Raw genomic sequence first — 13,167 nt, 5'->3', positions numbered from 1 at the left:
ACATTGTGGGGCGGGGAGGAGAAAATCTTCAGGATCTAGGCCTAGGCAGAGTACTTAGATTTGGCACCAAAAGAATGATCCATTAACAGTAAAACTGATAGATTGGATTTCATTAAAATTAAAAACTTTTAGTCTGTGAGTGACTGCAAGAAGATGAAAAGACAAGTAACGGAGTGGCAGAAAACACTGAAGGAAAGGACTTATATCCAGAATATAAAAAAGAAACTCAAAACTCAACATTAAAAAAGCAGTCTCGGGTGCGTGGGTGGCTCAGTCATTAAGTGTCTGCCTTTGGCTCAGGTCATGATCCCAGGGTCCTGGGATCCATCCCTGCGTCCGGCTCCCTGCTCATGGGGAGGCCTGCTTCTCCCTCTCCCACTCCCCCTGATTGTGTTCCCTCTCTCACAGTGTCTGTCAAAAAAAAAAAAGCAGTCGGACTAAAACAGGGGCAAGACATGAAGAGACAGTTCACCGAAGATATAAAAATGGTAAATAAGCATATGAAAACATGGTCAACATCATTAGCCATGAGTGAAATGCAACTTCAAGCTACATTGAGATGTACTACATACCTATCAAAATAGCTAACATTTAATTAATTAATTAAAATAACAAATGCTGGGAAGGATGCAGAAAAAGTAGATCACTTAATACATTGCTGGTAGATGTAATACAGCAAAGACACTTCAAAAAACAGTTTGGAAGTTTTTTTAAAAACTCGGGGCACTTGGGCACCTGACTCTGGCTCAGGTCAAGATCTTGGACTTCTGGGATCAAGACCTGCATCATGCTCTGAGCTTAATGGGAGTCTGCTTCTCTCTCTGCCTCTCCACCCACCACTAAATCAGGAATGTACTTTTTATTTTTTTTTTAAAGATTATTTACTTATTTGACAGAGACAGGGAGATCACGAGCAGGCAAAGAGGCAGGCAGAAGGAGAGGGGGGAAGCAGGCTCCCTGCTGAGCAGAGAGCCCAATGAGGGACTCAACCCCAGGACCCTGAGACCATGACCTGAGCCAGAGGCAGAGGCTTTAACCCACTGAGCCACCCAGGCGCTCCTTAAAATCTGAAACAAATATGTTTGTAAAGCATTTATTAATATAATTATTTTTTTCTTTTAGTTTGTTGATGGCATGAATTATAAGTTTTCTCAGCTGGAACCATCTTTGAGTTCCTGGAATAAACCCTACTCTATAACTGCACTAGACTGAATAATATAATATAAAAATACATGTCCACACAGAATCTCATATTGTGATCTTACTTGGAAATAGGGTCACCGAATATATAATTAGCTAAGACTGAAGTCATAATGGGTTAGGGTGGGTTATAAATCCAATGCCTGCTCTTTTTTTTTTTTTCTTTTTTTGAGATTTGAGAGCGATTGGGCACATGCAGATCAAGAGGAAGGGGAAAGGGAGAGGAGAGACAGTCTCAAGCCAGCTAGCACTCAGCACTGAGATCAGGATCTGAGCAGAAACTAAGAGTGGGACACTCAACCCACTGCACCACCCAGGTATCTCTGTCAGCTTTCTTTGTAAGAGGAAGGAGAGACACATTGGATACAGAGACACAGATACTAGAGTGACATGTACAAGCTAAAGAATAGGGAAACATTTTCTCTCTCAGAACCTCCACAAGGAATTAAAGCTGCCAACATCTTCATTTCAGATTCTGAGCCTCCAGAACTGTGAAAGAATACATTTCTGTTGTTTTAAATCACCCAGTTTGTTAATTTGTCACAGCAGGCCTGGGAAACTAATATAATAATGATATATGATTCCTTTAATATATTTTGGATATTAATCACTAATATTAGCTCCTTTCAAATGGAAGTACTTAGAGTAGCACAGTTAGGGAGTATTCTTATTGCACTGAAATCAAGTACCTTCTATTAAAATCACAATTGCATGGCCTTGCCTGAGGAAAGCACCCACATCCCAGAGACTGAATGGAAAGCCAGGGATTTGGGTAAATGCACTAACCTCTGCCTCTAGAGTTCTTCCAGCCTGCTCCTACCTCCAGGTCCTGGGTCCGAGCCGTGGCCTCCAGCCCAGCCATCCCTGATGCAGACCGGCTGCCCCCACAGCCCATTTCTCCTGCATAATAGGGTTTTGTGCAATTAGGGAATTTTTCCATAACCTGACCCTTGTATTAATAGAGCCTTCAGGAAATTTCTGTTAGAAACTAAGGACCTCCCTTCAGCTCTGAACAGCTTTTTCGTCAATTCCAACCCAAATATCTACCTTTCTAATTCTCTCAGATTTGTGGGTGGCTTCTCTCCTTTTCCTATTCTACATTCTCTAATTATTTGTTCACTTTACATCTCAGAAATGGAAAAATGTACATCAGTCAAATAAAAGAAATAACAAAAAAAAATTTCACAGAAATTACAGAAAAGCAGTAAATATAACATATTTCAGTTAGTCAACATAATATCCCAGATTTACGAAAAAGCTACCTCTAAATGTAACTTCCTTTCCTGAAATAGGAGAAATCATACAAAATTAAGTCACTGAAAACACAACGAAGGAAAACAGGAATGATAAAGAAAGCATTAAAAGTTGGACGGGAGGCCTGGTTAGCTCAGTGGTTAAGCATCTAGCTGACTCTTGATTTTGGCTCAGGTCATGATCTCAGGGTCGTGAGTCAGAACAAGCCCTGCACTGCTTAAGATTCTTGTCTCCCTCTGCCCCTCCCCTGATTCACACTTATCCTCTCCCTCTCAAATAAATAAATTAATAAAAATCTTTTTTTTGTAATTTTGGGTAATAAAATGTTCAAAAAGAAACCTTGAGATGAATTATTCATTATATTCTTAATGTCTAAAATATGAACTTTGGATGTGTTTTTTAATTTTTTTAAGATTTTATTTATTTGAGAGAACTCTACAACAAAAAACATAACCTGATTTTAAAATGTCCAAAAGACTTGAATAGACATTTCTTCAAAGATACACAAATAGCCAATTAGCATATGAAAAGATGTTCAACCACCACAAATCACTGAAGAAATGCAAATCAAAACTAAGAGATATTACCTTACACCCACTATGACAGCAACCATCAAAAATTTTTTAAAATTAATTTAAAAATTTTTTAAATAATGAAAAATAAATGAGTGCCTGGCTGGCTCAGTTGGTAGAACATATGACTCTTGATCTTGAAGTTGTGAGTTCTGGCCCCATGCTGGCCATAGAGCACACTTAAAACTTTAATAAATTAAAAAATAACAAGTATTGGGGTACCTGGATGTTTCAGTTGGTTAAGCAGCTGTTTGCCTTTGGTTAAGGTTATGATCCTGGGGTCCTGGAATGGAACCCTGCAGGGAGCCTGCATCTCCCTCTCCCCACCCACCCCCCAGCAGGTGCTATCTCTCTCTCTCAAATAAACAATCTTAAAAAAAAAAAAAAAGAAGTATCGTGAGGATGTGGGAAAAATGGAACGCTTGTACTCTGTTGGTGGGAAAATGAATTGGCAGAGCCACTATGGAAAACAGTATAGAGAGTCCTAAAAAAATTAGAAACAGAACTATTTTATGATCTAGCAATTCTAATTCTGGATATATACTCAAAAGAATTGAAAGCAGAGTCTCAAAGAGATACTTAGACAACATCCACAGCAGAATTATTCACAATAACCAAGAGGTAGAAGCAAGCCAAGTGTCCACTGACAGATAAATGGATAAAAAATTGGGGAATATACATCCAGTGGAATACCCTTTGGCCTTTTAAAAAAGGGAATTCTGCAGTAACATACAATACAGATGAACCTCAAAGGTACTAGCTAAGCAAAATAAGCTAGTCACAAAAGGAGAAATACTATATGACTCTACTTAAATGAGGTACCTAGAAAAGTCAAATTGATTGAGACAGAGTATAGAATGGTTGTATCCAGGCACTGGGGGATTTGGAGAATGGGGAGTTATTATTTACTGAGTACAGAGTTTCAGTTTTGCAAGATGAAAAGTTTTGGAGATGTGTGGTGATGATGGCTGCACAACACTGTGAATATCCTAAGGCCACTGAACTGTACACTTAAAAATGTTAAAATGGCAAATTTTATGTATTGTGCATTTTGCCACAATGGAAAAAAATGTATCAGAAAAATTTTGAGGTGAATCTATATCATGGAAATGGAAAGTTATCTATCATATATAATTATGGAACAAGCTACAGAAAAAAAATATAAAATACATTTCTTTTTCAAAGCTTGTATGTGGGATGCCTGGGTGGCTCAGGCAGCTGAGCATCTGCCTTCAACTCAGGTCATGATCCCAGGGTTCTGGGACTGAGTCCCACATAGGGCTCCCTGCTCAGTGAAGAGCCTGCTTCTCTTTCTGCCTGCCATTCTCCCTGCTTGTGCTCTGTTTCTGACAAATAAATAAATAAGATTTTTTAAAAAATAAATAAAGTTTATATGCATAACCCAAGTCTGGAAGAATTCATTTAGTATTAATTGCATGCCTACTATATGCTGGCACTACCAGATCCTAGAGATAAAGCAATAAATAGAAAAGACAAAGATCCTAACCTTTACAAACTTTACATGCCAGTGGGAGAGAGAGACCAACAAGAAAAATAACTTAAATATAAACTGGAATAACAATATGAAAGTGACATTTTATAGGTAAAAAATGGATATCAAATTTCAAATGATTCAACCTAATAATACGTTATATAGTAATAAATGTGGAGGGAAAAAAAACTACAGGAAGTCAAATCACAAGTATATAATGGTTAGGGGCGGCTGGGTGGCTCAGTAGGTTAAGTGTCCGACTCTTGTTTTCAGCTCAGATCATGATCTCAGGGTTCTGAGATGGAGCCCTGCATCAGGTCCATGCTCGGCTCTGAGTCTGCTTGAGATTCTCTCTCCCGCTCCTTAGGGGGAAAAGAAAGTATATAAAAGTTGAAGGACAGGAGGATAGCAATTTTAGATAGTGAGGAAAGACATCACTGAAAAGGTAAAAGGAGATAGGAATAGGAGACAAGAGATAAGAAAAGGAGATAAGGCAATAAGCCATGCAGGTATCTGGGGGAAAGGCATTCTAGGCACAGTGCAAAGATCCAGAGGTGAGAACATGCCTGTTAAGTTCTAGAAATAGTGTGGATGACATCATGGCTAGAATGGAGTGAGCAAATGTAACACAATAAACTGACAGTAGTTATCTCTCAGATGGCATATAGAGACTTCTACATTTGATTTTCTATATATCCTTATTATTTTGTCTTTTACATTAAGCATGTATCACCTTTATACTGGGAAATGCAAGATCCAAATTTTTAAAAAAGAAAATGTGGGGGGTACATACATTGAAAATTTGAGAGAACAAAGCTTAAGCTTTAAAATTAGATAAAACAGGATTCCAATCCTGGGGTTGCCACCTACCATCTATTTGACTTAATCTCTCTGAGTTTACCTGTAAAATGTAGGTAATAATAGTACCAACTTTTTTGGAAGATTATATTAGATATTGCATGTGAAAAGTACTTACCATAGCACCTGAAATACTGTAAGTACTCCTTAAATAGTAGCTTTACAAAAATAAATCACAAACCAAAATGTTAATTGATTTTACTATTAATTTTTTTCATGAAAAAGCAATATATTAAAATATGGATATACAGAAAAACAAAAATAAAAGTCTCTAAAAATATTCAACAATCTTACAGAAGCAAACAATCAAAAGTAAAATCCTCTACACACAAACTCCAATCTCACCTTCCCCCTAGGGTAACTGCTATTAACATTTTGATATAACCTTTCCATATCTTTTTCTATACACCATATATCAAAGGTTTTCTGGTAATTTTTACATAAGAAAGGTTTTTTGGTAATTTTTACAGAAGGCAATTTTTACATAAGAAAGTGATCATGTTATATTTATTCTGAATGTTTTGTTTTTTCCATATAACAATAAATTTGGAAGGTATGTCATGTCAAATAGAGTTAGTTCAACCTTTTTAATTGTTATATAGTACTCCATAGTACAAATGTATATATTTATGATATTCAAACAATCAGTATCATAAATAATGTTTCAAAGAACAACATTGTGTATTTTTCTGTATGGTACCAGTATTTCTATAGTAATATATTTCTGAAAATGATAAGGGAACATATTTTTTTTTTAAAGATTTTATTTATTTATTTGACAGAGAGAAATCACAAGTACACTGAGAGGCAGGCAGAGAGAGAGAGAAGGAAGCAGGCTCCCTGCTGAGCAGAGAGCCCGATGCGGGACTCGATCCCAGGATCCTGAGATCATGACCTGAGCCGAAGGCAGCGGCTTAACCCACTGAGCCACCCAGGCACCCAAGGGAACATATTTAAAACTTTGCCCATTATACTCTAAGAAAGCTATGCCAATTAAGAGGCTCATCAACCATATCAAATTATCCATATGTCCACCAGCACTGAGAAGTAGCAATCCTTCAAATTTTTGCCAATTTTCTAGGTATAAAATTATCATTAATGTTCATTTATCTGTTATTAGTAAGACTGAATATATTTTTGTTATTGTTAATACTTTTTCTATTTTGTCCTATAAAATTTAAATAGTGATTACATGTAACTTCCCTAAAAAAAGCAAAGTCTACAATTAAAAAAGAAGTTCACGCTTTTAGTAATAGGTTTATATAGAATCTATGAATTAGAGGAATTAAGAGAAAGAAAAGTTGATTCTGAGATGGTTTAAATTAAGATGTGGCATAGTCCATAGCACAGAGAAGGTGCTCAATAAGAAGGAAATAGTAAAGAAAACACAGCCACCAGCCAGAAAAGTTTCAAATTAAGCTGAGCCTCAAAAAAAGTAAAGGAGTGGAAAAAGGCATTCCACACAAAGGACATAAGCAAATCCTAAAGGAAGGTATGAAAATATGCGTGAAGAGCTGTCAGGCCTATATAGAGCACAGAGTCTGTATTTGGGGGAAAAAATAAAATGTCAAGTGTGAGAAGGTCTTCGATGACAAGATGAAATCTTAGATTTGATTCAACAAGCAACCAAAAGATAAGATACATTTTTAAATCAGAATGACAAGACGAAAAGGTAAATTAAAAGATTAATACGACAGATTTAAAGTTTGAAGTAATAGAAGTAGGGAGATGAATTATACTAACCAAAAATGAGGTGATAAAGGCATAGTACAACAGCAGGATGAAAAGGTTAAAAGAACCTCTAAAATTTTAAACTATGCCACTTCTGAAGAAAAATAATGGGGTAAATGCATACCTCTACTTTTACTCCCCATCCCCTGAAATTATATAAAGGAGAAAAACAATTTTATTTAAGACATAAAGTCCATTGACACAAAAAAATGGAAGAAAAGAGCAACAAATTTTTGGAAACTGGGACCATTGCCTTGATAGATCCACAAGAACTGAATCCTAAGCCAGCAGGAGAAAAAGCAGAAAACCACCACAATTTATGTCAGAATCCCCCAAAGTCTCAGGAATTGGTAATTCTAGGTGCAGAGGAGGGGGTATGTGTGAATGAAAGCTAAAATAAAAAGAACTGGTTCAACAACTGTTTAAGCAGCAGGCAGGTTTTCAGATCCTCTCCCTAGTCCTTCTAGCAGGGAAATTGCCTCACTCCCCCATTAAAAGACTGCTTTATTCTTTGGAGAATATAAATCTTCTTTTCTATCTATGTTGCCTGGTCTAGGGAACACCAGGCAAAGCTGAAAGTGAGGCTACCATACTGAAAACAGGGAAACTAACAGCAATGAATGCAAAATGGATGCTTTCCTCTTCCTTTGCTGTACTGCTTTGCCTATATTCCATGTTTTCTCTTTCTTGGATTACTGGTGAAGCACATCCTCTACTAAGTTCTTGAAAAAGAGTGTAAGGGAGACCTTGGATATATGAAAATATCTTTCTTATATTTCACTAACCAATAGTTTGCCTACGTCTGCAATTCTAAGTTGGAAATTATTTTCCTTATGAATTCTGAAGGCATTGCTCCATTGCCTTCTACTTTCCAGTGTGACTAGTAAGAAGCATGATCAGTCTGATTCCAGATTCTTCTGAGGAGTGATCAATTTTTTTCTTTGTAGCTTACAGGATACTCCTTGTATCTGATGCTGAAATCTCATGATATTGTGCCTTGATGTGGGTTGTGTTTTCATTCACTAGTCTGTCCCCTTCAATTTGAAAACTCATGTCTTAAACTTCTCGAACATTTTATTCAAACAAGAACAAAAAAGTTAAAAGAGATAAAAATGGTTGTTACCGAGAAGAAACTGAGAGTACAGAGTGGAGGACTATCGTTTTTGTAAGAAATCATGTAAAATTAACTCTTCAAATAAATATATGTATATACAATTTGATTAAAATAACTTTAAATATATATGTTTAAACATATCTATCTTAAATATACACTTTTACATAATCAAAACATTTTTTATGTTTAAATATATATATGGGGGTTTTTTTGAGGGGGGGGCTATCTGATAACCAATCAGATAAATACATGAAAGAATCCAAACACTTCCAGTTGCTTAGCCTGGGGAACTGAAAAAACTGTGATAATCATGGAAGATACAGAAAAGTTAGGAAGGGTAGAAGATTTGAAGGAAATACTGGTGAGCATATATATAAATTGTATGTTAAAGATTATTCAAATAGAGATGTGTTTTAAATAGATGAAAATAGGGGCACCTGGGTGGCTCAGTCATTAAGCTACTGCCTTCAGCTAGGGTCATGGTCCCAGGTTCCTCAGATCTAGCCCCACACCAGCCTCCCTACTGTGGAGGTGGGAGCCTGCTTTCCCTCGCCCACTGTCCCTGCCTGTGTTCATACTGTCGCTGTCTCTCTCTCTCTATCAAATAAATAAATAAAATCTTAAAAGAAAATAGATGAAAATATAGGAAAGAAGCTATGAGAGAAGTCAGGAACGATAATTTTAGAGAATTTTTTTTTGAGAATATTTAATACACGTAAGAAAAATAAGGGAATGGGATATAGTAGTTAGCAAACAAATACTTAAGGTAGGAAAGTAGCTGGGCAAATAGAAATGAAGGAAGCTTAATAGTTATAAGCTCTAGCCCCAGCAATGAGACTAGAAAAGAAGTATAATGGGCAAGAAAAAGAAAATGAGCAGGCAAAAGAAACAAAGAAAGAAGAGTCAGTGAAAAAAAATTAAAAATAAGCAGAGCAGCATCTCCATGAGGCTTATCTAAAAGGCACAATTGTGTGGACGCCTCGGTGGCTCAGTTGGTTGAGTGACTGCCTTCGGCTCAGGTCATGATCCTGGAGTCCAAACAGGATCGAGTTCCACACTGGGCTCCCTGCTCCGTGGGGAGTCTGCTTCTCCCCCTGACCTCTCTCCTTTCACGTGCGCTCTCTCTTTCAAACAAACAAATAAAATTAAAAAAAAAAAAAAAGGCACAATTATGGAGTATGGAGAACTGAGAGACAAATTTCAATAAGAAGCCTAAAAAGTATTTAACCAGCTGAGAAACAAGGGCAGCCACCTGGGTAGATTGGTCAGTTAAATGTCTGCCTTCCAGCTCAGGTCATGATCCTGGGGTCCTGGGATTGAGTCCCTCACTGGGCAACCTGTTCTGCCGGCCAGGTCGGGGGTGGGTGAATCTGCTTCTCCCTCTCCCTCTGCCCCCACGCCCCCTTCTCCCCCACCCCCGCCGGCTCATTTTCTCTCTCTCTCTCAGATAAATAAAATCTTAAATAAATAAATAACTGAAAACAGAACACCTGGCTGGCGTTGCCAGGTGTTGGAGCTGGTGGAGTATGCAACTCTTGACCTTGGGATTATGAGGTCGAGCCCCACATTGGGTGTAAAGATTACTTAAAAATAAAGTCTTTAAAAAATAAAGAGCTGAAAAACAACTATGAGTAAAAAACACAGTAGGGACGCCTGGGTGGCTCAGTCAGTTAAGCTGCTGCCTTCAGTTCAGGTCATTATCCTAGGGTCCTGGGATCAAGTCCCACATTGGGCTCCTTGATCGGCAGGGAGCCTGCTTCTCTCTCCACCTCTGCCTGCCACTCTACCTGTTCTTGTGCAGGCGCGCGCGTTCTCTCTCTCTCTCTCTCTCTGACAAATAAATAAATAAAATCTTGAAAAAAATATATCAAAAAAAAACCCACAGTAACTCAGAGAAAAGCTTTTAGGGACTGCAACACTCTTCCAGTTCTTTTTTCAACACCTTGCACTCACCGCTCCATCTAAGCCTTTATGCCCTCCTGAGCTGCCCAGATATGGTATTTCACCATATCCCACCCTCCTCCTCCTCAAAAGATATTTGTCATCTTTATCATACTACATTGCAGTAGGCAGTGACTCTAAGAGTGGAAAATCTTATACTTTAATGATTAAGAATATTGACTATGGGAGCAGCTGGGTGGCTCAGTCAGTTGAGCATCAGACTCTTGATTTCAGCTCAGGCTGGTCAGGAGATCCAGCCTCAGGATGAGCTCAGTGTAGAGTCTGCTTGAAATTCTCTCTCCCTCTCTCTGCCCTTCCCCCTACACATGCATGTGAGCATGTACACTCTCTCTTTAAAATAAATAAAGAAAACAGGTGCCTCAGTGCATCAGTTGGTTAAACATTCAACTCTTGATTTCAACTCAGGTCACAATCTCAGGGTCCTGAGATGGAGCCCCAAGTCGGGCTCTGTGCACTGGACATGGAGCCTGCTTGGCAGTTTCTCCTTCTCCCTCTGTCCCGTCCCCATTCTCTCTCAAAAATAAAAATAAAATAAAAAATTTAAAAATGTAAAATAAAAAGTTGACTGTGTAGACAGATTGCCAACAATCAAATTGTCTCTACCCCCTACTAGCCTGGGCCACCACACTCTCTAAATCACACTCTATGTACAATTAACATGATCATAAAGCATTATTATTAACACTGAAGATTACCTTAAATGGAGCTTAGAGAGAAAAGTTAAATAATGATTACAAAAATCTTTTGCAGACATTTGTGAAAATAGAATTAGTAAGAACAATAGGAACTCTTAACCAGCAAAAAAAACAAAAAACAAAAAAAACCTCAAAGAATTAGGTATGTCTCTAATCCCTAAAATGGCTCTAAGGAAATGTCTGACAATGCAACAAAGAATTCTGACCTGAAAAGCATTTACCTTCTTTTTTTAAGATTTATTTATTTATTTCAGAGAGAGAGTTTGCAAGCATGCAGCTAGCAGGTGGGGGCTGGGGCAAAGGGAGAGAAAGAGAGGGACTCTCAAGCAGACTCCCACTGAGGGCAGACCCTGCTGGGAGCTTTATCCCAGGACCCTGAGATCATGATCTCAGCAAGAGTCCAAGGCTCAACCAACTGCACTACCCAGGCACGCCAAAAACATTTTCTTTCTTTTCACTGAGCACAGTGTATTTCCATCCCATGACCCTCCATTCATAGTCCACATTTCCCAAAACCCAAGAGGCTATAAAAGTCCACAATGCATCTGTGATTGCTTCCATTTTCTATAAAGAGGCAAAAGAAAAAAAATTAAGGGAAAAAGCACCTTTTCTAATTTAATAACCAGATAATTAAATGTTGTATCAGTAACTTGGAAGAGATGTGACAATTTTTCAACATCAAAAAGGAGATCTAAAAATTGCAGGCACAGAATGTCGAAGGATAATAAAATCAAATGCTTCATCAGCAAGGATTCTATACAAATAAACACCATTTTCTGGTTCAGATTTCAGCTGATAGGAATCAAGTAATAAAATGTGGTCAAGAAACTGTCATTCTGGTCACTGTTGTTGAAAAAAACAAAATAAAGCAGCCCCACCCACACTGCTGGAAAAAAGCTTCCGAAATATTCACTAATCTTGTTTACCCAGGCCACCTCTTAATAAGAGAAATGCTTTGCAACTTGACTAGGGTTATGTAACTATTTTGCAATGTGTTATCAGTTTAAAATCATGTTTATTTACTCCCCAGTATTAACACATAGATTATTTTACTACAAGGTCCGGTTTGCTGTACTAATAGCATCTTTCCAATTTTATTCCATCATCAGCACTTCCTACAATAAAACCTGAGCCATTAATTTTATCTTTTCCTCTAAAAAAGTTTGAAAGATTTTATAATATGTTGACATGTGACTAATTAACTTCCTTAAATAGCTCTGTTACCAGAAACAGGGTAGTAAAGACACTAAATTTCATAGGGATTCAACTGTTATAGCAAAACTTGGGTACCTTAAATTATACTCATTTCAGAGACATGGAAAAAAAATCCAATTTCAGCTTCAATATGGGAACCCCAGTGAGTCCCTTTCACTGCCGTATTTTCAAGTAATTCAGCCCCAACCTCTGGGTTCTTTTTTAAGCCTATCAAAGATAGGGATTTCTGGAAAAGGATTTTATTTCGCAAGAACGTAAACTAGGATCTCTAAAATGAACTTCCCAGGGAGAAGTAACTGTAATATAGTGGAAAGAGGACTGGGGCTAGGAATTTGGAGACCTGATCTGTTTAGACCTGCCTCAATACACTCCACTCCATTGCTTAGACATGACTGGCTAGATTTTTTAATAACCAAGCTCCCCCTTTTGAAGAGATGTTCACTGAAAAATGACATGAAACTGACTCTTCTTTCAAAAGAACCCTCAACCCTTTAATTTTTTTAAAGATTTTGTTTATTTATTTATTTATTTGACAGAGAGAACGCACAAGCAGGGGGAGTGGCAGGCACAGGGAGAGGGAGAAGCAGGCTCCCCGCTGAGCAGGGAGCCCGACCAGGGCTGGAACCCAGGACCCTGGGATCACGACCTGACAAGACAGACGTTTAACCCCTTAACCGACTGAGCCACCCAGGCGCCCCCTGAACTTTTCTTAAAGAATGGGAACTGCCTCGATCTACACCCAACAAGATTTAAACCTCGGGTTCTGGATGCTAGCTGTTGGTAAGATCTGCCTTGAACACCAACCATTACATAAACTTCTGTCCTCAGCAGCTGAAGACACTATAGGAACTTAATAAAACGCCAGTTTCAAAGGATAGCGGCGGCGGGGGGGGGGGGTGGGCAGTCTAGAAAAACTAAGTATATACTCAAAGATTTTTATTTACACGTTTAAACGTTTCGAAGAGCAACATGGTTCAGTGTTTATAAATCCAAATTACTTTTAAAGTAAGACGAGCCATTCTGCCCAGTTATTCTGCAACAAGCAGCTCCAGTGGGCAGAGTTGAAAGAGGACC

At 38.1% G+C, this 13,167-nt stretch overlaps 1 protein-coding gene across 5 annotated transcripts in view; it reads right to left on the bottom strand.

Annotated features, from left to right (window-relative positions):
• ARNT (aryl hydrocarbon receptor nuclear translocator) overlaps window positions 1-13,167 on the bottom strand; it is a 72,052-nt gene that overhangs the window by 58,387 nt on the left and 498 nt on the right. For 4 of the 5 annotated variants that reach the window (XM_059138226.1, XM_059138225.1, XM_059138227.1 and 1 more), the window contains exon 2: window positions 1,987-2,100. The exons of the other annotated variant lie outside the window; for it this stretch is intronic. In XM_059138226.1, the coding sequence (XP_058994209.1) occupies window positions 1,987-2,100 (114 nt within the window). The remainder of the gene's footprint in view (window positions 1-1,986; window positions 2,101-13,167) is intronic. 5 annotated transcript variants of the gene reach the window in all.

Source organism: Mustela lutreola, chromosome 10 (assembly GCF_030435805.1).
Source record: "Mustela lutreola isolate mMusLut2 chromosome 10, mMusLut2.pri, whole genome shotgun sequence".
In the NCBI taxonomy this organism is placed as follows: domain Eukaryota; kingdom Metazoa; phylum Chordata; class Mammalia; order Carnivora; family Mustelidae; genus Mustela; species Mustela lutreola.
Note: the sequence above shows the minus strand (reverse complement) of the source record. Positions and strands in the feature narration are given on the sequence as shown.